Source organism: Symphalangus syndactylus, chromosome 6 (assembly GCF_028878055.3).
Source record: "Symphalangus syndactylus isolate Jambi chromosome 6, NHGRI_mSymSyn1-v2.1_pri, whole genome shotgun sequence".
Classification (NCBI taxonomy): domain Eukaryota; kingdom Metazoa; phylum Chordata; class Mammalia; order Primates; family Hylobatidae; genus Symphalangus; species Symphalangus syndactylus.
In genome coordinates, this window is record NC_072428.2 from 35,277,666 (window position 1) to 35,303,117 (window position 25,452).

The 25,452-nt window shown below is 40.8% G+C and overlaps 1 protein-coding gene across 5 annotated transcripts in view; it reads right to left on the minus strand.

Annotated features, from left to right (window-relative positions):
• The window catches only part of NELL1 (neural EGFL like 1), a 932,871-nt gene that overhangs the window by 641,089 nt on the left and 266,330 nt on the right, over positions 1 to 25,452 (minus strand). For all 5 annotated transcript variants that reach the window (XM_055282142.2, XM_055282141.2, XM_055282138.2 and 2 more), the window contains 2 exons: positions 16,244 to 16,317; positions 6,761 to 6,860 (listed from right to left, as the gene is read on the minus strand). In XM_055282142.2, coding sequence (XP_055138117.1) covers positions 6,761 to 6,860; positions 16,244 to 16,317 — 174 coding nt within the window. The remainder of the gene's footprint in view (positions 1 to 6,760; positions 6,861 to 16,243; positions 16,318 to 25,452) is intronic.

The window sequence follows — 25,452 nt, forward strand, 5'->3', positions numbered from 1 at the left end:
AATCCAGCACTTTCGGAGGCCGAGGCGGGCGGATCACGAGGTCAGGAGATCGAGACCATGGTAAAACCCCATCTCTACTAAAAATACAAAAAATTAGCCGGGCGTGGTGGCGGGCGCCTGTAGTCCCAGCTACTCGGAGAGGCTGAGGCAGGAGAATGGCGTGAACCCAGGAGGCGGAGCTTGCAGTGAGCCGAGATCGCACCACTGCACTCCAGCCTGGGTGACAGAGCGAGACCCCCTCTCAAAAAAAAAAAAAAAAAGGAAGACATTCGAAAGATGAGTGAGGTTAGCTGGACAAAGAATAAGAGTTCCAAATGCTTAGAGCAACATGAGCTCATGATATGTACAAAGAAATTAATGAAAGAAAATGTAAATGTTGGGGTCACACTTTCTCCTCTGGTTGGAAGCAGCCTAACATTTGGATGCCATGGTGGTCTTGTGTCGAATTCTGTTGCCATGAATGACCAGTAACACTAGTAAAATGATTTACTTTCATTAAATTCATTAGCCTAATCTGTACATAATAAGCTCTGCCTATGACACTGAAGCCCCCCACACTGCCACTCTCCAAATCCCACTCTACGTTGTTTATAATTATCGAGGAATCATCACTGATTCTGCTTAATCTCTTGGTATTGCAGCCAATGATAGACATACATCGTTATGATTCACTCCTGTAACTTCTTCCACAACAAGGAATAAATGGGTCACTAATAGTTCCTCAATCTCCTGCCCCTAAAGTATACCCCAGCAGGTCAGGCAGGTTACCTTTGAAATTATATACCTGGACAATCTAAAAGTGCACTCCAGAGTCCTCTATTCTAAAATCTTAGAATGTCAATACCTCTCACATTCACTACTGCTTACCCAACCTTGAAATTCATATAAGGAGCAATGGTATAGTGAGGGCAGCATATTCCATGTGCCTCAGATGTACAGTCAGGTCCACCCATGGACTGGTTAAGAAGGATATGGCCAAAAGGTCTTTTATGAGAACTGGATGCCTTTATGTACTCCACAACCAATACACATAACACAGGAGAAGCCTGGGCCCTTGAAAGTGAGAGCATTCCTTAAGCTTTTGTGGACAGAAGGTAGGGCCATCAGGACAGGCCTAATAGAGACTCAACTCTGAACTCTCACAGGTTCTAGCTTAGAAAGCAATTGGTTTCTTCTAAAGTAGTCAACATTTAAGGGTCTTCTCTTAAGGTCTGAGGCAGCCTAGCCTTAGTGTCATGTTTCCTCTCTGAGAAAATGTGCTTCCTTCTGGAAGCTTCATAGACTTCGATCCACGGTAGCACTTTTAGGGCCATGAATTCATGTACTCACTAAGACTGTCCTCTGTTCCCAGCCCCAACAGTTGAGCATACGGCCCTGTCTTTCCAGTCCACTTTAGCCCACAGTGGCTGGGATTTTGATTAGATCTCATCTATCAATATGCAGAGGAACTGGTCCATCTGTGAACTGCCAGTTCCTCTATTTAGGCACTAGTTTACACTCTCATTAAGTGCCTTTTTCTCAAGTCTCTTTTCTTCTCAAATTCCCTGAAATCCTTTCTCTAAAACCATTTCAATTATAAATTCACCCAAAACAATGAGGAAGACTGGGTGGGGGGAAAATCATTTGATGCCAAGACTCTTAGGGACAGTTTAATTGAAGGGCATAAAATCTTAAACAGTACAAATAATCTCAACTAATTTCCGTCCAGGCCAGATGACAAGGCAAGTGAGCCTGAATTAAAATTACAGATAAACGCATTTGGAACAGATGTCGGAAAGAACTTTTTCCCAACACTAGAAGTCATAAACATGCAGCAAAATCCTCCAACGTCATTGGCGACATTGAAGATACAATTAGAGCTGATTACGAGGGGAATAAAACCCTGAGGAGTATGTTAAGAATTTCAGGATGGGTCAAATGGTGGGTCTGTTTTCCCAGAGTGGTCCTGAGAATGCATGGTCAATATTGTTGACTTTTTTTTTTTCATCCTTTAACTGAGAGCACCAGAAATTCATGAGCAATCTTTTTCTGCTGGGTCTATATGGATGCTTTTATTACTTCTTCCCAGGCAGGAACCCAGATGTTATTCCAGTGCACACTCCCCTTCTCCACCTAATGGCCTCACACTTCAAGTGGGCAGGCTCCTGCTACAGCCATTACCTCAAGGTAAAGAGGAGGGTAAACGAATTTCATGTTGCCAGCACAAACTGTCCTGAGGTATCAGAGAAAAGATGCAGTGGTGATTAAGGCTGTTCTGGGTGGTGCTGTTGTGTGACTGAGACCGTGAGCCCCCCGAACTACAAAGTGGCCTCTCCCTGCCAGTATCTATCACCTTGATTCCCTTTGCATGTTTCTTCCCTAGCAATTCTATAGTTCTTCTCCTATGGGTGTCCCAGCTGCTCCAACAGCCCTGTGGATTAAACCGCCTGTTTACTTGGTTATGTTCATTTTTCCCTAAAGGACAAGGGAATTAGTTACAACATTTGACATGACACAAAATTTGAAGAGACAAGGTATCTGAGCCCCTAGCTTGGAGACCAGTTTGTTGATACAGTGAACACCTTAAGTCAGTCAGAACCTGTTCTTATTAACTTTAAAGTCTTAGGTTTAATTCAAACAAAGAAAAAATCAAATGTAAAGATGTAGCCTGTATCTTTCATCTTGATTAGTCAATAAAGGTTGGGGAGGGGGACAGTAACCATATAAGAAAATTGGGTAAGACTCAGTTAAAAAAAAATTAACTTCATAATCAAGCTAGCAAGCTATAACTTGAGGAAATAAGTTATAACACAGAAAAATGGGTTTTAACCTTATTTCATATGTAAAATATATAAAGCCTATCAGCTAGTGCTGGAAATAATGTCATTCATTCATTAACATGACAATGACAGAAACATTCTATGTGGTTGGAACATATCTTCACCCCTACCTTGTCTCCTGTATTTAAATAACCAATTCATAAAATGTGATCATTAAAATAAATGTTATTTTTCAAAAGACTAGAGAGCCCTATGAATATAACATAATTAAGCAATTGAGATCAGAAGCAAAATCCACTCTCTGGAAGTTTTCTCAAAGTCCCAGTCTAGGTCTCCCCAGGTAAGGTGGCCCATCAGAGTCCTAAAGAAAATAAACCTTGGAAAACTTCAAATTCTCCAGGCAGACATGAGAAAGGTTTTGACTTAGACTTCTGAGGAATGATACTGTCATAGGGTAATTTCTCTCAGACTAATGACCGGATGGTCACAGTAAGAGACAGATGATAAATATGCTAATCGAAAGGCCTTCAGTGCAGGTATTGAAAGGCCACAGCCGCTTTGGTTTTTGTAATCAATAACACCAGGGTGGCAGAAGCAGTACAGCTATAGCATACCACAGTGCTCATTCCCTCAAATACACACTTCAGCTTATCTCGGTCCCACCTCTCTGCTTCCTTGCTGCCAGCCAGTCTGTGGACAATCAGTCCACAAAGCAAACGATGCTGCCTTTCCATATGCAGGATACAAATTACGTTACATAGAAATTGAGTGTTTCTCACCTTTTCATTACTTTCTGTTTCAGAGAAGGGGAGAAGGGGAGGAGGCAAGAAGAACTGAATAATTTGCTTTAGAAGTCCACTGGACTTTCCAGGTCTTGTCAGAATAGTAACTGTCCAACCCCCTTCTCCTCTTGTGAGTCCACTCAGAAATGCAGAGGAAAAGGCAAAAATCAAACAGAAGATAAAGAGGAAAAGTATTTCTCACAAAATTGTGAGAAACGAATATGTTACTTTCAAAGATGGAATTAAGAGATATGGAGCAAAATTCATTGGGGGCTTAGTTCAAGATGACAGACTTTTGAACTCATCTGTATTGCTCTTCATTAATTGTCATTTAAATTGTAGGGTTTCATGAAAAAGAGACATCTCACTATCCAGATAAATATGCCTTTCATTTCCTGATTGCCTGATGGGAAGAGCAGGCCCGAGCATGTGGACAAGTGGGCTGGATGTTCTGGGATTCTCTCTGCTATGGGTTAGCAAGAAGGAAGAAGGTCATGATAGTAGCTGTTTCTGAAAAGGGCCTCAGTCAACAAGGCTGCCTCCTTTATTTCAGGGTCTGATTCTGAGATGGGAGTAGTATAGAAGAAATCCAAATGGTTAATTCACCTACCTCCCGGGAAAAGACCCTCCCACCACCTCTTTTCTGAAGACATGCTCTAGTTCCTGACCAAATGTAGAGCAGTCAAAGAGCATAAAATAACTCTCACACACATACCTCCGAAGAAAACAATTAGCTTCCAAGTAAAAGAGCTGGCTGTTTCCTGGCTGAGAAGGAACTGGGTATGAAAAAAGAAAGCCCTTGATTTCATAGATGGGCCCTACCTAAGATCAAATCTATGAAGTCTTCCTCCTGCCTCCCACTCTTCCCTCAAAGCTGAGTCAGGTTTGGTAAATGCCATTGCTTGCTAGCAACAGGAACCTTGTATGTCTGCTTCTTGTCAATGAAATGTCACATCTCTCAGCATCTTCATTGGTAATGGACACGTTCCAGACAAGTGCTAACAGAAGCAGTGGCACCTGTTCTATTGCAAATTGGGTCAGGGCAATGAAATCCCTTCTGATTTTCTATGGCCTAATCAATGATTCTGCTCCAATGAAACCATAAACCAGAAAGGATTTACATAAACTGAGTCTCACTTGGCACCCCAACAAATAGCAAGTGATGGATTTTGCATTGAATTATAAGACCTACCTAACCATTCTATCTGACCAATAAATGCATCACTCTGAAAATTCCACTCAATCTTTAGGTATTTCTAAAGCATACCAGCTGCAGATAATCTTATAGCCATGAAAGCAGATAAATCAAGGAAGATATTCTGATGTCATAGTTAGCCAATCACTAATTCTAGTGGCCATTTCTGGCTATCAACATACTAAATTTTCCTAAGAATTTTATCAAAGCCCAGAGCTCTCATGACCAAACACAGAAAGCCTAAGCTGAAAACATGCAATGGTGAAACATACAACATTTTCATATACCAGAAGGTACTAAGGGAGGGGTCAACAATTACAGGCTGCCACCTGTTTTTGTAAATAAAGTTTCATTGGAATATGGTCACACCCATTTATATACCTATGATCTGTGTCGCTTTCTTGCTTACTTTCTTCTGTTAGTTGTAACAGAAACCTCTTGTCAACAAAGACAAAAATATTTATTTTGTAACTCTTTATAAAGAATTTTTGCCACCCCTCTGCTACAGAAAAAATAGGAGAAAAAAGCAAAATATGAGGTTACCTGAGCTAAACTGCTACGCTGCCGGGACTTCCTTAACTTTGGAAGCTTCAAAGCTCAGATTAAAAGGATATCACTTACTGGGTATTTGAGAATCTGAAGTATTTATGGTAGGTATAGTTTTAAAATAATACCTATTAGTTTAACTGCTTTTTTTTTTTTTTTAAGATTTTGAACAAATCCTAGGTTCTCCTAATTCATCTAATTCTGCTTGGGTGAGAAGCTGCAGAGAGGAAGTGATACCTGAGCTGGGTTTTAAGACATAAGAATCAATTTAAGAGGCCGTGAAGGGAAAGGGGGAGGGAACATGAAGAGAATTTGGTTAATGGGTACAAAAATACAGTTAGATAAAAGGAATTTATTGGATAGTACAGTAAGGTAATTATACTTAACAATAAACTATTGTCATTTTCAAAATAGAAGAATTGTAATGCTCCCAACACAAAGATCAATTTTGAGGTGATGGATATCTCAATTACCCTGATTTGATTATTATACATTGTATACATGTATCAAAAGATCACATGTACACCCAAAATATGCACAACTATTATATAACAATTGAAAAATAAAAATAGGCTGGGCATGGTGGCTCATGCCTGTACTCCCAACACCTTGGGAGGCCAAGACAGGAGAATTGCTTGAGGCCAGGAGTTCAAGACCAGCCTGGGCAACATAGCAAGACCCAGTATCTAAAAATAAAAATAAAAATAAAAATTAGTTGGGTGTGATGGTGTATGCCTGTAGTCCCAGCTACTTGGGAGGCTTAGGCAGGAGGATTGCTTGGGCCCAGGAGTTCAAGGTTACAGTGAGCTATGATCATACCACTGCACTCCAGCCTGAGTGACAGAGCGAGACTCTAACTCTAAACTAATAACAATAATAAAAAAAATTTAAACAAGGAATAAATTTAGGGATGAAGGAAATTCCAGAAAGATGAAGCAAAACCATTTCTGCCCAATAATTAATTAGCAACCAAGTGTTATTTATCCGATGTATTTTTCCTTGCAGGGAGTAAAAATGTTGCATAACAATCTAACCTATGAGTAAGGATTCACCATACGTCATTCTCTACTAGAGTATGGGAACTGGCCCAACAGATGGAGCTGAAAAGAATGCTTCCTAATCTCACTCATGAGAAAAATGTAATAATGATGATAATGGTTATTATAAGAACTATCATTAGCATTATTATAGGAACTATCATTTATGGAACATTTGTCACGTACTAGGCATGATGGTAGGTGCTTACGCATTATCCCATTCAATCTTCACAGCAGTCTTACAAAGCAGATACTATTATTATCCTCATTTTACAAATGAGACTACGACTGAGAGGTAAATAGGATATGCAACTTTTTAAGGAGCAGTGCACAGAATTTTGGACCCATGTTATTACCATCACACTATTCATTAAACTCTCATGCCCCCCAAGGCCAGCCCCAGCCTCACCCCAAGCATGGCCCACCACCAAGCCCACTTACCTCTACAGACACGGCAGCACTGATTCTCAGGAAGAATGTGATCCTTTTCTGAGCAGTTCAAAGGAGGACACGTTTCTGCAATTTTTACTAAAACTCCACCCTGGAAGCCAAATATTAAGGAAAGAAAAAGATGTTCACATTTTTAGTCAATGGAACAAACTTATAATGTTCTTTGTTAATGGCCTGCAGTGATAACAACATACAATAATTAATACTCCCAAGGATTCCACTAAAAATGATAATGCCACAAATTAAATTAATGAGACCCCTGGAATATAAGGTAAATTTCCCTTTCTATATCCTAAAAGCCTCAAATTCAACAGTTTTGAAGTATCTTCTATGGAGCAGAAGGATTCTAACAGCAATGCACTGATAAAAGTTTAACAATCAACTCTTGGTCAGGTGGGGCCTAATTTATAACATTTCCTAATTTCTATGATGTAAATACTCCAGTGATGGCTGATTCTGAGCTACTAACATGATATCACTGAAAGCAATGTTGGGAAGTTATGTATAATTGAGCTTACGTGAGCTCTGGCATGCCCCTGGATAACAGGCACTGTGAACCCAATGATAGAGAGCATATCTTCCTTGCTCTTAATGAGTTCTCAGTTTGGATGGAGAGGGGAATAAAGCCTCATAAACTAGAAACCATAAAACATACAGCACGGTAAGTCTAAAAATGTGCTCTAATAAAAGTATTATAACGTGTCATAGAATAATAATTAATTCTGCTCAAGTGGGGAGAAATTATGAAGATGCCACATTTGGGGGAACTTGATTAGTGGAATAAAGGAAGAAGGGACTTTCCTGGCAAAGAGCAGAAAAGAGCCAAGGCATGTAGGCAGGAATGAACTGAAAGAGGATCAGTTAGCTGAGCATTAGATTTTCCCTAGATATAAAATCACTTACAATAACGTGTGTAATATTCAGAAGGTGAATCTTTATGACCTTACTTCATCCAAGGTCTTTTTGGTTGACATTACTAGCATCTGTATTTAGTTTGATGCCAATTTGTAAAAATTATTCCATTAATTACAATTTTTTTTTAAAAATGCTGAGAGTTCCTTATTTTATCTAAAACATTTACTTTTTCTCTCCCATTTTTAAGGGGATGCTTAAATCAACCAAGAAGCAAGCTCAAGAAGAGGCCTCTCATTTAAGGCCAAAAGGTAGTTCCCAACACAAGTGGAAGAATAGGACGAAGGTGTATAGTCAGGAAGGGTGCAGGAGAGACTGAGTTTTCCATCTTCATGAGACCGTCATCCCAGTGGTTCCACATTTCTCTGGTTTGGCAAGAACTCCCACTATATCAGGAATACTCATTCTTAAATTGGAACAGTAACACAATTGTATATGTCAAATATAAATTTCCAACTACTCATCTTTTGGATTACATGCACCATAGCTTCCTCTCCTTTCTCAGAATTTCTAGTCCAGACAGGCCAGCCTCTGGCATTCTTAGTCTTGTCTTGTCTTCTCCTTTTATCTTTATTCCCAATCTTTCCCAAGGTAACTCTTAATTTTCTCCTGACTATCTTAGAATTGTCCCTAAGACCTGAGAATTGATCCTGCTACCACTCTGCCCCACTTTGCAACTGCACTTCATTTTTACTCCTCAATCCAGACCATGATGGGTGGTATCTAACCTCAAAAATTAGCTCCAGTCCTAAGGCAAGTGTCCCCCACCTGATGTGCCTTACTTTCTACAACGGGAATCAAACCAGTTATTACCAATCAATGGAAGTTAGTAACCTTACTGTCAGCAGCTAAATGTAGAGGAAATCACAATGCTGAATTACTTACCATTATTGCCTCTAAGTCTATTCTTCAATATTAATATATTTATTCACGATCTGCTACCTCCTGGCATAAATAAGAGTAGCTGACACTGTTGAACTCTTTTGTCAGTTCTATGTACACACCTCTAGGTTTATCAATGCTTTGCTGCAACTGGCTCACCTCTGTCACTCTCAGAGCGCTGCCCTTGGGCACTGGAGCCATTTTGCCCATGCAGAGAGCCAGAAGTTACATGCAAGTTCTACAACTCCCATGCATATGACCCAAAGCCAGTGAATGAATGGTATGGGATATTCTTTACCTCGAAGAGAGACAATCTCTAGGGTAGAATGTATGCTCCAGAGCCCATGATGGGATCACAATATGTCTGACCTTTCATCTAAAATTGTACCTCTGCTCAGTTTCTTCCCCTTCTCCATCTGGCATCCCCCACACCCTCACTGGTTTCTCCTGGGGGCACTACCTTAATAAATCGCTTGTACTGAAATCCTTAGCTCAGGGTCTGCTTCTGGGAGAACCCAAACTAAGACAATTAAAATAAATTTCACTCTTGCTGTCAAAAATCAAACTGTCAAAAGATTATCTCTAGGTGGTGAGAGTCGGGAGTGATTCCCATTTTCTCCCTTACATTTTTCCCTCTATATTCCAAACTGTGTTAAGTACATATTTTTGTAAAAACAAAATATTAAAAATGCTACAGAAGATTTTTTAAGAATAATCATTCACAAATCTTCTATTTTTATAAAAGGGTTTGCTTCGCTGCTTAAGTCAGTCAACAATTCTAATCAACCTTTAACATATTTAATGAGTAAGATCATAATCCCAAATATTTAAATAGAGACAAACCTTTTTGCATGAATTTGAAAATAATATGAACTGTTATTACCATTGCATAAGTGCCACCAAATCCATTTAGGCCAGCTACATAATTAGGCACAAACCTTTTATAGCTTTATTTTCAAAACTATCTCTAGTAAGAAGTACCTGATAATTAACATTTTAAGTCTTTCTGATTATGGTATGTTATTTTATGACCCCTGGAGTTCTGCGTTGGTGGAAAAATACAATTCCTTTTTTCTTTCTCATTTAGAGTGGCTGTCTCTATGTCATTGGTCAAATATATACACTTCCAAGTTCTGTACTAATCATTGTGCAGTAACCTGAATTTCTAACAACATATAAAACTTACAACTTCAAATCAAAATTTGTTGCTAGGATAAAGAAATTCTGCAGAAAAGCAATAATTGGGCAAAATTAATAAGACTGCTAGGAGAGTTTATTCATGTTGATTTTTTAAAAAAATTATGTTAACTCCTGGAAACACTTGGTGAAAATATTTGAAACAAGAGTTTGTTTTTTGACTAATTGGTGTTGCTGAAGCTTTAAAATGATCCCAGGAAAATGAAAATGGATGGATCTCCAGGCATCCTTTTGTCAACTGAGTGACAGAATATCAAAAATTTTAGCAATTATTTCCTCAATCCTCCCAAGGATAATACTTTCATAATACCATTTTAGATGCCTAAGAGAAAGTTTAATTCATTGCATACAACAGATTCCATAGAGCATTAGTGCTTACATCTTGAGAAAAGCTGCCTGGGAGAAATAAGAGGCCCTTTGATCCTACCCATTACCCTCACTCTGCTGACAATATCCATTAAATATGTCCCAAAGCTCTTCCATGGCCTTTTATAAATGCTACTTTTATCAAGGGAATCAATGGGCCATAGCCTGACCAATCTGATATTCTCAGATAGACTGAAAAGTGACCAATCAATCCTTCTCAATCTACCCCTCTAAAATTCAGAATTGAGAATTATTTCCAAGTCAGTCTAACAATATCAGGAGTCGCAGTAGAGAGGCGAAGAGAGGAGGCTGTGGGGCCAAACCACACAGGTTCTGATCCCAGCTGGCTCACTCACTACCTATGTGGCCTTGTTCTTCTGTGCCTCGATTTTCACATCTGGATATTACCTTCTGCACAGAATTATTATGAGGTTTCAGTGAAATAAATATTTTTTTTTGTTTTTTTGGGTTTTTTTTTTTTTGAAATGGGGTCTTGTTCTGTCGCTAGGCTGGAGTGCAGTGGTGCGATCTCAGCTCACTGCCACCTCTGCCTCCCGGGTTCAAGCAATTCCCCTGCCTCAGCCTCCCAGGTAGCTGGGATTACAGGCATGTGCCACCATGCCCGGCTAATTTTTTGTATTTTAGTAGAGACAGAGTTTCACCATGTTGGCCAAGTTGGTCTCAATCTCCTGACCTCGTGATCCACCCACCTCGGCCTCCCAAAGTGCTGACCCCCGTGCCTGGCCGAGATAAATACATTTTAGATGCTTTAAATTGTGCCTGGAAAATAGTAAGTGCTCAAGAAATATTAAAAATTATTGTCAATAACTCTTTCTTATATACAAAGTAACTAGTAAATAACTATAGAAAGACAATAAATGGAAAAACAACTTTTTTGCACAGAATAAAATTATTCACATACACTCACACAGGCACACACACACTACTTGTGCAAGAGAATAATCTGTCTGCCCCAACTTCTTTCTAAATTATTAGAAAAAAACAGTAAAAGATGAACTCAAGTGTGTAGAGCAACTGCAACGTGCCAGTAATAGTAGTAAGTGATATTTAAATAAGCTGGCATTCAAATCCATGCCCATATCTTCTAAAGGTCTCAAATGGTGTCTGCCTGGCTCCTCTTTGATAATGGACATTGAATCATTACAGTGACCCTTGCTAGAGTCACCCATAGCTTCCATTCAAAATGGAAAAGGATTTGCTAAGTGTTATGGCTGATTCTGGGACCATCACCACAGTGAGCAAAATTTGCCTTTAATCATCCCAGCTTTCCCTGAAGTCGAAGACAAAAGCAACGATTTTAGAATCCAACTGTTTTCCCTTCCTAGAAGTAAAACAATGTTCAGAGAGCATGGTATCTGTCTTAAATTCAAGAAGGACATGTATGGTCATATGGAATAACAAAAATAGCTCACATTTATTGAGGATGGTCTTTGTGGTATGCACTCTACTAAGTTGTCCATGTGTTTTATCTCATTTAATACACACAACATCCTTGTGTGATAATGTGCCTGCTATAGGTTATTGACCACCCCACCTGCTCCCCTACTCCCCTACTCCCAACCCTGGGAGCTTCCGTGTCAGTCAAGAGATCATTAAAGCCCTTGTTATCACACCATCCATGCCCCTGCCACAGAGTGGAGAGCCCCTACACCCAGTACCCACTGATGCAGAGAGACCACCACACCTACATGCCCACCAGACCACCTGGACTCATGGAATCTCTGGCATTCCCAGCAGCAGCCAAGAGGGCAAGAACGGGAATCAAAATAGGGAGGTTCAAGGAAGCTAACCTTTAGCGTACAGTCTGGCCAATGAGAGACAGAATATAGGGAATGTCTTTCCTTCCCAGCTCTCCATAAAGAACAAAATTCAAGCTCTTCGTTTATTAGTATCTCCTTGAGTGCTTCTGCAAGTCTCTAAATGCCTCATTCTTTTCAATCTTTAAAACACATTCCTGTCTTTTTTCCCAGAGGTGTGATGAAAAGAAAATGAAACAATGTAAGAGCACTTGCGAGGATGGTCTTTTCTGAGACACGGTGATTTCTGTCACCTTCTCAGGAGATGCCTCACAAAGCCAGCTGTGCTTTGTTGTGAGGTTCTGACTTTTCTGTGATGCACCGTCTTGCACTTACTCTCCTGCCTTTCCTTCCATACTTCCTTCTGTCTGTGCCTCACTCTTGCATTCCTAGAACTATACCCTTCCCCTTCCTCTATCCACTCCCATGACCACAAAAGAACAAATAAATAAAGCATCAACACAAATACCTAGGCCTTGCGTTCTATTTTCTAGAAATCAGGATCAGATAGGTAAGAAGTGTTACTATTCTGACTAGTGTGTCCCAGCTAATGTTAGGCAGAAAAGGAATAGGTTTGACAGTTCAGCACAAGGCACTAGGCAAAATATTCCACATTCCTCCAGGGCTGGTGATTATGCCTGTAATTGTCTTCCGTTATGTTGCAGTGGGAATGGTGAGGAGAGAAAAAATATCATGCAGGAGGAAGTAATAATCTAAAGTTATGTTCTCCAACCCAGCTCTTACTAGAACCCAATGGGGGAAAAGAACACAAGGAACTCTGAACTTCACTAACAACTAGGTAAAATTTCAGGATTTAAACCCAGATCCACCTGACTGCAGATTTTGACCTTTCAACCACAATGCTATATTGTAAGAGTAATTAGACTCACCCTCTTATCCTCCACAGGAAAGAAGTAAAGCCACTGGACAGAAGTTACAGGGGGTTAGATTTTCACCCAATTAAAGGAATTCTCTGATTCCTAATGTTTTCTAGCCATGTAAATCCACTAACCTATTAGTTTAGTAATTTCCCATTATGATATGTTGGAGGTGGGTTTTGTTTTGTTTTACTTTTTTTTGAGATGGCCTCTTACTCTGTCACCCAGGCTGTAGCGCAGTGGCACAATCTCAGCTTACTACAACCCCCGCCTCCTGGGTTCAAGCAATTCTCCTGCCTCTGCCTCCCGAGTAGCTGGGATTACAGGCATGCACCACCATGCCCAGCTAATTTTTGTATTTTTGGGAGAGACAGAGTTTCACCATGTTTCCCAGAATGGTCTTGAACTCCTGACCTCAGGTGATCTGCCCACCTCAGCCTCTCAAAGTGCTGGGATTACAGGCATAAGCCACCACGCCTGGCTGGAGGTGGGTATTTTTAAGTCGAAAATTATATCACAAAGTCTTATTATGACAGCTGGTCTCCAAAGATGCCTGTCTACCTAATGAATCATGCCTCCTGGTATTCATGCCCTTGTATTGTCTGCCTCTACAATAAATCTGGCCTGGGCCTGTATAGCCTTTAGAATGTAGAAGAAATGATGTTCCAGTTTCGGAGACCAGGTTATAAGAAATACTGGCACTTTCACCTTGGTATTTGGAAAGCTTATTCTGGGAGAAGCTGGCCAGCATGTGAGAAATCCCTGAGACCACCATGGTATAAAAAAGCCCAAGGGGCCAGGTGCAGTGGCTCACACCTGTAATCCCACCACTTTGGGAGGCCGAGGCAGGTGGATCACGAGATTAGGAGTTCAAGACCAGCCTGGCCAACAACCCGTCTCTGCTAAAAATACAAAAATTAGCTGGGTGTGGTGGCACAGCTGTAATTCCAGCTACTCAGGAGGCTAAGGCAGAAGAATTGCTTGAATCTGGGAGGCAGAGGTTGCAGTAAGCCAAGATTGTGCTACTGCACTCCAGCCCGGGAGACAGAGCAAGACCCAGTCTTAAAAAAAAAAAAAAGAAGCCCAAGGTAGCCATGTCTAGGGGCTGCAGAGAACATGCAGAGAACAAGGTACACTCACACACATACAGAGAGAGAGAGAGAGAGGGAGGGAGGGAGGGAGAGAGAGTAAGCACACCAGACACAGACACAGAGAGAAGTCTCTTTCTATTCATCTTTGTTGAGGTGCTAGACACAAAAGTAAAGAAGCCATCTTTGATAGCCAGCCATGTCGAGTCTTCATAGGATTCTAGCTCCAGCAGCCACCAGATTGCAATTGCATGTGAGAACCCAAGTGAGAATCATTAAGCTGAGCCCATTCAACCCATGCAACCATGAGAAATAATCATAAAATACAGAAATAATCCTAAAATACTAAGTTTTAGAGAGTTTGTGTAGATAGCCAAAATACAATCAAACTCAACATGCCTAAACCTGGCCCCATTTGCTGTTCACTCCCTCCTCACCCACAAAACATGTTCCTCCTCCTAAATGTTCCTCTTCCTGCATCAGTATCTCATCATCACCTAATAAAGACAGCATTTATCATATTTTGGCTTCTTCTGATCCAGTCTCCCTTCCCACGAGTACCACAGTGTTCTCTTGGGGAATGTTTTCTCCATTGCGTGCTGTCTTAATGGGGCGATAATTCCAGGTAACTGGCTCCTTACACAGAGGATAAAGGGGTCGAAATCTTCCCCATCCTGAACAATCAGAGCTTGGACATATGATCCAAACTTTGCTAATCATATGTCCTTTCTCCAGACTTTAAATCTTGTATAAGTGACCCCAGGACAGTAGAAATGATTGAAAGTCACTCATCACAGCAGCAATGTGCTTGCCAGGATCCTGGCTACTGGGCCATTGCTATGGTTTCTGCTTTCTAACTTCTGGGACTCTTTGATCTCTATCTAGTATCAAGCCTGGTCTGGCCTTTTGAGGATTCTGCAAGTCCCCCAGTATCATTTCAATAACATTGTCATTTTTACCTACGTTAGCCAGGGGAGGTTTTGGCTACTTAGGAAAACAGAAACTGGTATTCCCTGCAACTCTACCAGGAACCTGAACATCATCTGGGTTTCTCCTCCCCGTCATATTAGCCTTCCCCAAACCCAATCACTCGAGTCCTTTCAATTCCATTTTTCCAATAGCTCTCAAATCTCTTTTCCTGTACATCTTCACTATCACTGCCTTCAATCATAACCTTAGGTCATTTCTTACAATTATTCAAATTAATCTGGTGCTCCTCCAATCACTCCTCCCATTGCAATCACAGTGACCTTTGGAAATGCACAGCTGCTCATGACACACACACGTGTGTGCACACACACACACAGAGAGAGACAGAGAGACAGAGAGAGAGGAGAGAGCTTCAATGAACTCTCATCTCCATTAAGATCAAGTCCAAACTAGGTCCACTCTCACCTGTTCTGTCTAACTGTCCAGGTTCATCTCTCATCACCCTCCCACATGAGCTCTAGAACTTCACCCAAGTCAAATTATTTGCAGGTCCCTAAGTAAAACCTGCTCCCTTTATTGCTTTAGTCATTTATAAGTGCAATTCCTTCTGTTTGGAACGTACCCTCTCCTTCATCTACCTAGGGATACCTGCATGGCTGGTTCCCACACCTTACCCAGGGCTTTGTTCCAAAATTACATCTCAGAGTGGTCTCCTCAGTCCACCCACCCCCACCTCAGACCTCTCTGTTCCTTCAGCCTACTTCATACTTTTATAGAATTTGGCATTATATTATATGTTTGTTTAATTCTTACTGTCTATCTCCCTCACTAGACTGCAAGTTCTGTAAAGACAGTGACTTTGTTTTGTTCACTGTTGTATATCCAGAACCTACTATAATGCTGTCATATAGCATTTACTTAATGCATATTTGTCAAATGATTATTGAGTGAGACCTATGATTTTATACATCTTATTTCAAGTAATGCATGGGAGGGGCAGGCAGGAGAAAGAGGCATTTTTAACAGTATATCAGCCCTCTGGGAGTAGTGTTAGTATTATCACAATTAGCATTACAGATTGATTCCCCTAATACCAACTCAAAACCCTTTCCCAGGGCCACCCACCAGCCTCCCTAACCAATAGTAGCTGTTAGTTCTTTCTCCTCTCACATCCTTGCCTTAACAGCTTCTTCCACGGCTACCTGATCCACAGCTGACCACAAGCAAACCACATAAATGACCTGGCTGGATCCTCCCCATCCTGTACTCCAGCCCACTGCACAGAGTTCCACCCCTCAGGGCCCTATCCAGGCCAATATGCCCCACTCAAGAACCTTATCTAAAGCCCACACATCTATCTATTCATTTTCCAGAAGTGATAGGGACCACAAAATTAACACTTACTCGGCATTCCCGACAGCTCTTGGTTAAAATCCGCTGGCCTTCCGCAAGAACTTTTCCTCCATAGATGCATTTTGCTGTAATAAAACATAAAAATGGGTCAGACAGTCCTGCTGTGTCACAAAATGACCTCAGAGGCACCTTCCAACTCCAACAGATTCCACAGAAACCTAGATTTTCTGCTTCTGAGCAATACAAATCTCTTTGTCTAAAGTGAAAGGAATTATGTGGAAGATAACCCTTAAATCTCCCAAGCAGGCCTCATCATGATTGTGTTTGCCTGGCCTTTACAGCCAGGATATACAATTATTTCAAAGTTACCTTTGCCAAAGGAACTAGAGAATGAATTGATGTAGTAAGAAGCTAAAACAAGAAAGAACTGGTGGCAGTCGCTGTGGAGTACAATTAGCAGTAGCTTTGATTCAGACACTCCAGCTAAAACAAACAACTGGGTGAAAGGGGACTCACATATATTCCATTCCTCAGAACCTCAGCCACAATGAAGGAGGACACCATTTCTTCTTCCTTGTGATCATGGGAGTGGGCGTGAGAAATATACATGTGAGACAAGTGAGAAATACAAGGAAAGCCTGTAAAGTGCTAGATCAATGCGCTAGAGAGAATGCCTTTGGAAAGGTGAGTTTAAAAGGCTGCCAGGAAGGGCAGGGGGGTGAACTTGTAGAAAATTTCAAAGAGAAACATAAATGGAGCTCCTACCACTCAATTTAGATTGCACTGAAACTCATTTCTTGACTTAACTGGCTGACTCACTTTTAAGCAAGTACAGCATATGTCAATTTGATATGATCCTAATATAACACCACCAAATTCTCCATCCACTTCAACAGGAAAAAAGAAGCAAGTATCTGGTCACTCCCTCTACTGCCCTGATGAGGACCCTTCTAGCCCCAGCTCTAGGAGGAACAGAAGCAATGATATGCACTCTAAGAGCTCTCTCCCACTAATTCAGTGTTGGTCTTATAGAACCAGCTCACCTTTCAGAGCCTCTATATCTGTATCTGCTAAAAATGGGCTGATTAAATCTGGTGGTTTCCTAGTTATAAAATCCTCTGATTCTCATGGGATGCTCAGTTATTCTTCATTCAAATAATATTTTAGTGTTACTAAAGGGCAGGCAACATGCTAACTGGTAATATAATGTTGCAAGAACCAAAGCTCTTCTCTCATGGAGCTTACAATCAGGGAAATAGAGAGTAATTATGTAATAACATCAGTGAATGTATAATTACTAAATGAGGCAAGTGCTATGTTTGCAGATAAAGAACGTAGACCCCTTTCAATGTTGAGGGGCAAGATCTGAAGGGCAAAGAGGACGACCAGGTGAGAAATGGGGCTTTCATTCCTCCCTTCCAATAAAATTTAAAAAAAAAAAAAATAGTAGTCATCTAGTCCATTTTAGCCACAGGAAGAAGAAAGTCCAGGGACATGCTTTACTTAACATCATACCCTGTAGTGGATGCTGTGGTATACGGAGATCTACTTCCATGAGCAAAGGATGCATTCTTACAACTGCTGTGACAGTTGGCAACTAACAGCTTTCCCCTGAATGGAGATCTAAGACTTGTATAGGGCTGTGGAGAGCCACCTTGCCCAAGGTGAAGTTCCCTTGGTGGATGAACATGGTACACAGTCCTGGCCCCCTTTCTCCAACTGAGGACAATTCTGAAGGGCCATTCCAGCTCCAAAGCTCCCTGTAGGAATGAGTTCGGTATTTGTTGTAACCACTGCAGCTCAGCTTCTCCTTCTGCCCAATTCTTCTTCCTTCACCACTTCACTCCTGTCCCAGAATTGATCCTGAGAGCACTTCCTAATAAAGTACATGTAAATCTCTATTTCAGAGTCTGTTTCCCCTCAGAACCTGACCTGCAGCAACCTCACTGCCCACCCAAATATGTTCCACTCCTGTATTCTCCTCTCAGTGAATGGCAATGGCATGGGTATCCATCCCAGCTCCCACACCCCAGTGCCTGGCATCCTTCTAACCTCTCCCTCTTACACAACTCCATGTCCAATCAGTGTCCAAATGCTATCAATGTCCCCTTCTTAAGTTTCTCAAGTCACCCTCCTCCTCTCCATTGCTCACTCTCTGCCCCCAGACACTGTCTTTGTTCAGGCTGTCATCATCCCTCTTCTTCAGTACCACCACAACCTCCTAGTTCTCCCATGTTCTAGTCTCAGTCTTCACCAGTCCCTCCCCATATAACAGTCAGACACGTATTTTTTAAGTGCAAACATGAGGCCCTGCTTAAAATCAGGTTCCCTAAAGCTCTCAGAATAAAGTCCAAAATCCTTAGTTCAGCAAACGAGGCCATTCATGAGGCTTCTTATCTCCCAAGGTTCATAGCCCACCATCTCCTGTGATTTCATTCACCCTCCCAAACATTCACACCTCCACATATGTTCTAGCCACGCTTTCTTTCTCACTTCTGGAAACACCTGCAGAGCACCCCATCCACCTTCCACTGGCAACCTCCCACCCTGTACACCCATGAGCTTCTGCTTAGGGCTGACTTCCCTCAGAACTTGTTCTTACCCTTTAACACTGGTTAATTGTCCTCACTTTTTTATTCTATTGTACTTTGGACCTAATCCCAACAGAATATATATCACATGACATCCTAATTTCCCATTTAATTGTACACCCCACCACGTCCCTGCTAATAATTGCAACCCCCATGAGGGTAGGGATGATGTCTATAATTTTATCTCCAGCCCCAAGCCCCATGCCTCAGGACTTATTGTGAGTAATAATAAATCATTTTCATGTTAATGAGCCTCTAATAGGTAGCAAAAAACAGTCAAATTTCTTGAATCCCAGATAAGAGTTATTTCTGGCATTCAACACAACTTCAAACATTAAAAGTAGATACCAAAAAAATGGAGAATATAATTGTCTGGATAGGTCCTTTCCATCCTTCACTAAACAAAAATCTATCCCTGATCATCTTTTATGCCTCAATTTTGTAGATAAATCAGTTGACCATGACTCGTTGGTCCTAATGAGAGCTGGATTTCCCATTGTACTTGCATGGGGAGACCACACCTCCAAGGTCTGGAATTCCTGTCTAATAAATTCCCACACTTCCAAATGCGGCTGCTGCCAACTTGGCAAGGCAGCTTGTTCCAGAGTGACAGTTCTGCTAAGTGCACTGTTGTCAAATCTGCCATCTGCTTCTTGGCCCAAGCTGTGAAGCAAAGAAATAGACATTTTTTCTTCCTTTGCCCCTTGCCACTCAATGGTATTAACACATTTGGTATTAACACAATGGTATTAACACATTTGATCCCCTGCCTTAGGGCACTTGTCCGAATCCTCTCTTCCCCTTTGACAGGCTCATCCCAGAACTCCTAATCTGGAGATAAAAATGCCTCATTGTTTACATTCACACCACACATGGAGACACATCCACCCCTCGAATCCACCAGTCTCTTATAAAAATTAAATGTCCACTGAACTTTATGTCCTCACATAGCAGGCTGCTTTGGTGCTGGTGAATGAGATCAACATATTACTGCAGGCCTCAACCATCTGCAATTTGGCACTGGTGCAGAATGTATGTATCTATGAAATTATCTTAGGACGACTTTCAGGATCACCACTGGAGGTCACAAGAATTTCTCCTGCTTTCTCATACTCATCCTCACTTCTCTGACAACAGCCCTCCTTCCCTGCCACTGCATTCCTTATGCCTAACATCAGCCCTTATTGTCCAACCTCTTGATCTATAGCCAAAAGGCTTATTTTTTTATGTCTGAGGAAATTCAAGCATAAGGTGAGTCAGGCTCTGGTGCGTTTGGCTGGGGCATTTGGGACTCCATTGCAACAGCTTTCAGTGTGATTAGAAATGTAAATGGATACCTAAAGTTCTTCATATCACACTGGTGACATGCAAACTAGAATATTTCACAGTGCCCAAACACAAAATTGAAACCTAGCACCAACACACACTTCTCCATTATGTCAGAAACAAATGTACTGAGGATATAAAGAGTTATGCAGTGTATCTTTTTGCACCGACAGACCCCTGGCCCTTCAATTTTGACCTTGATTTTTCTGGTGCAATGATTGGACAATTTTGCCATTCGGGTGCACACTGAATAAACAATTGACAGGTACAGCTTGACATCCCTGTCAGATGTGGATGTAAGGTTTCCCTATCTTTATTTAGGTATTTGTACCCTGCACACACTCCAGCCATCCCTTGGTACTCAGCGGCCTAGAATGTCAAAATCAGCACACTGTTTTACAGTTTAAAGGAGAGTGGCAGATCAGAGAGACTGAACACCCAAGGATCCTTCCTCCCTCAGTGAGCTAATTCACAGCCTTGGCTTCAGATACAACCTCTATGAGCAAGACACCCACATCAAACTAGTTGACCCTCAGGCGTCTCTAACTCAAACATGTCAAACGGAATGTATTGTTCCCCAAACTGCTTCCTCCACCTGTCTTATTTCTGTTAATCACACCATGAGTCTCCCACAGGCTCTTGTTCAAAACCTGGCAATCTCTCCCTCACAGACACTCTGTCCCTGATCCATTTGTCTCATGCAAAACAATACCTGTGGAGTATCTCTAATGTGCCAGTTCCTTTGGCTGTCACTCACATCCTTCCCTTCCTTTGCATCTTCCCAGGCTGTGCCTGCCTGCCAGCCTCAACACCTCCACCTGGAATAGGCCCAAGTTCCATATCCCACACCACCTCCAGCTCTCTTGATGCAGTAGCCTTTTTAAAAGCACATCTTTGATTATGCCACAACTCTGCATTAAAACCTTGATTGGAGTACCAAAACCAACATTGGTTTATTTCCATGATTTTCTGTGTGCAATTCCCTCTGGCAGTTATGTTCTTACCTACTTTGTACACCTGGAAAACTCCTCTTCATTTGTCAATACTCTGCTCAGCTGTTACCTATGATGTTTTCCTAACACACACATACATATGTACGTTTCAGATGGAGTTAATCACTCCCTTCTCTGTGTGACTTCTGTGTCTTCCATAGTGTTCATGTGAAATAATACTCTTTATTGTAACAGAGATCTCTCTGGAGAACAATGGGTAGAGCCAACAGGTCAAGAGCATCCCACTGGGTTCTGAAGCCAGACTGCCAGGGCTTTATTTTGGCTCCCCCAAAACTGAGAGACCTTGGACAAGTTACTTCTCCTCTCTGTGTTTCACCTCCTCGTGTGTAAAATGGGGATAATAGTGGAGCCTACTACTTAGAGTTATTGGAAGAATTAAATGAATTAATATATATAAAATGGTTAAACATTTTATATATATGCCTGTCAGAGTAAATGATCCATATGTGTCCACTGTTGCCCCCAGAACTGACAACAGTGTTTGGCAGAAGGACCTCAGTAAGGATTACTGAATGGCTTCACTGGCATACAATCTTCATCATCTATCTGCAACTCACGTTTGCAGCTCTATTTCAACCTCTCACCTACATAAATCCTGTGTTATCATCAAACACACTATTTCCCTTTCCCTCTTTCACTCTTATTCCTTCACACATACTGTTTTGCATAGAAGAAATATTTTTTCTCCATCTTCCTCCCTCCTTCCTATCTCTGGTAGATCTCAAATCTGTCTACCAAAATAATACAGATTTCAGAACGTTGATGCCTGGAGATTGTGATTATGTAGGTCTAGGTGGAGCCCTGGAAACCTCCAAGTTTAAGAAGTTCACCAAAGGATTTGAATGTGCAAACAAGTATATTAAATATGCCTTGAATAGCACAGACACCCAACAAGTGTTTGAGGAATGAAACTCCTCACTATTTTCGGTACCGCCATGGATGCTTAGACAAACTTCTTTCCTATTTCCAAACAGATGCCCTCATCTGTAAGTGCTGCAGTTCCCAAGGCCAAGAGAAGTCCGTGAACACTCAGTGAGTGAGGAGACAACACAATCTGCTTTTATATATTGGCTCATTTTGCCTTTGTCATATCCCTACCTTTACCTGGTGTCCCTAGAATACTACCCCACCTAAAGTCAGAGAGAAGCTTGGGCATTTTTCTTTAAATTCACATATAAGAAATTTACTTCAGGCAGCTCCACAAAAAAATGAAAAAAATCAAAATAAGGAACCACCCCAAGGTAAAACATGGTATTCAGGAAACAGTAGTTTCAATTATATCCCTCACAACATTAAATGTGAATGGATTAAATGATCCAGTCCAAACAATACAATCCAGACTGTCAGACTGGATTAAAAAACAAGATTTGACTATGAGTTATTCATACAAGATACACTTTATTTTTTCTTTGTCTTTTTTTATATTTTATTATTATTTTTTAACTGACCAAAGGTATGCATATTTATGGTCTACGGCATGATGTTTTGAAATACGTAGGCACTGTGGTATGGCTAAGAACTAACTAACATATGCATTACCTCACATACTTATATTTAAAAGGGACAACCAAAGTAAATATTCTCTATCATGTTTCTGATATGAAGACATTGAAAACATCTAGAAATTCCACTGATTAGTGTTAGAACTCTGCTCTAGCAATCCTCATTCTCTTCTTCTCCACCCCACTGCTTAACCCACAAAAGTCAACTTCTAGAAGGTTCAAAATATTTAACTTGGCTCCACGTCCTCCAAGAAGCATGCCAGGCCTTCCCCCGGTATTCTACCCCTCCCTCCCAGGCCATCCTTCTGTACTCCAACAGTGTGCCATATACATGCCTAACGTTAGTGCACTTACAGTTCCAGACACTGTAAACCACGTCTCTACCTTGAAAGTGAGCTCCCCTAAAGCAGGGAAGGATTCCTCATCATTATTCCAGGCACCAGTACTCAGTAATCACCTAATGCATATTTCTATATTTCTATTAAAAACTAGTAAGAAATGAAAGCCCTCCAGCCCAGAGGTTCTCAACCTTTTAATTACCAGAGGTACCTTGTATCATTTCTTTTTAAGTTTGTCTAGAATAGTGTTTTAATAATTTATTTGTATTCCCACTTTATTAAACTCTGAACACATCAAACTACCAATCAGAGCTGTGAGAAAATTAGTGCTACCTAACTAAATTGCTATGAATTCCATGCAAAGGAAAAAAAACAAAACACACCGATGTTTTAGTGTGTGTATCAACATTTTAATAAAATTGAGTTATTTTCTGAAATAATTTTAAAAACCTAAAACTATCAAACAAATTAGCATAAAGAAAAATGACTGTCTCACACACATCTAGTGAGAGGGCAATTTAACTATATGTATCCAGGGCCTTGAAAATGTTCATCTTTGGCCTAGTCATTCTAGCCTGAAGAATTCTATCTTCAGGAAATATAAAATACAAAAATATACAAAAATGTGTTTTCTATACAAAACATGGTATTTAGGAGTACTTTATAATAGTGAAAAGTGGGAAACAATCTAGATATCAATGACCTGGGACTGGTTAAAAAAAAGTTATGCAACAGCCAAACAATGGGAAACAATGAAGCTCACGAAAATGACATTTATGCAGTTTTTAAAACATAATGATATATTTAAGTGATAATGGCAAGTTAACAGACCAGAATATAAAATTGCCCGCACAGTACAACCTCAGCTGCACACAAAATATAATTAGTTTTTTTTTTTTTAAAAAAAACGACACATCCACTAAAATTTCAAGAGTGTTTCTAAGTAGAGGTATTATGGGTGAATTTTCCATCTTGATCTTTATCATTCTCTGTGTTTTCAAAATGTTAAGCCAAAAGCACAGTACTTTTATAATTTTAAAAAAATGTCAAAAAGTTAAGACACAAACCTGCTGAAGGACTCATTACTTCCATGTTTAAACAACAACTTTCAAGAGATGGTATTCAGAGATCTGAGCAGGAACTCTAAACGATAGACTAAAACATCTCACATTTTTTAATATATCCCTAATAGTCTTTCCCTTTTATTTTATTTTATTTTATTTTATTTTATTTTATTTTATTTTATTTTGAGACAGACTCACTCTGTTGCCCAGGCTGGAGTGCAGTGGTGTGATCTCAGCTCACTGCAACCTCCGCCTCCTAGGTTCAAGCAATTCTCCTGCCTCAGCCTCCAGAATAGCTGGAATTACAGGTGCCCACCACCACACCCAGCTAATTTTTGTATTTTTAGTAGAGACGGGATTTCACCATGTTGGCCAGGCTGGTCTCAAACTCCTGACCTCAGGTGATCCAACCGCCTTGGCCTCCCAAAGTGCTGGGATTAGAAGCGTGAGCCACCGTGCTTGGCCCCTAATAGTTTTTCAACTTCTTCTGCTGAAGAATATCAAGAATGAAAACAAATAATCTGTACCTACTAACAACTCTCTCCATCATGGGATCAAACTATAATTCAATATCCAGACACTTGAGCTGCCTATATCGCCAGACATGACTTCCAAAAGCTCTTGGAACAGAAATAAGAAAGTTCTCCTCTTTAGAGCAACTCCAAGTACATCCCCCAGAGCAATGGGTGCAGTGTGCCCACCATTAAAAAAAGGAAGATTACAAAATTCCTTTTTGAAAAGTTCAACAGTTAGTTGGCTGCTGCAACCCACTTTCACTGCTATTCCCGCTTTCAGTGTCATAATAGGTGACATGCTGTTCCCGACAGAATAATAGACCACTGTGCTTTGAAGGCTACTGACATTGGTGTGTTTCTTTTGGTAAATAAATGACCATGAAAATTATCCATAGCATACATTTCTGACCAGAACTCTCCTTTTCTGTAGAGGACCATATGGATTGATAAAAAGGCTATGGGCTTTGTAGTCAACGGAACTAGTTTTCTGTCTCACCTCTGCCACTCACCAGCCTCATGATCTTGGTAAGCTAACATCCCTAAGCCTCAGCTTCCTGTAAAATAGGGATAATAATAATACCTCCCTGAAGAGTTGCTGTGAGAATTCACTAAGCTAGTAGATTTAAAGCATCCAGCACAGTATATGGCACATACCACGTGTTCTAAATGACGGCTTCAGTATTTTAACTGAATTTCATTCTGAAGTTCCTAACAAAGGCCCCTTAACAAGAGGAGAATCTAGCCAAAACCTCAGAAAGCCAAAACAGAGAATTTGGCCTTTAACTTGATCATTTAGAATGAGGGGACTAAAGCCCATGGAGCTTTGGAGTTGTGAATTCACAGATCAGCCTCACCCACTTGTTGGACAAGTGACTTAATCCCTGTGAACACACGTTCCTTCCACATAGAAT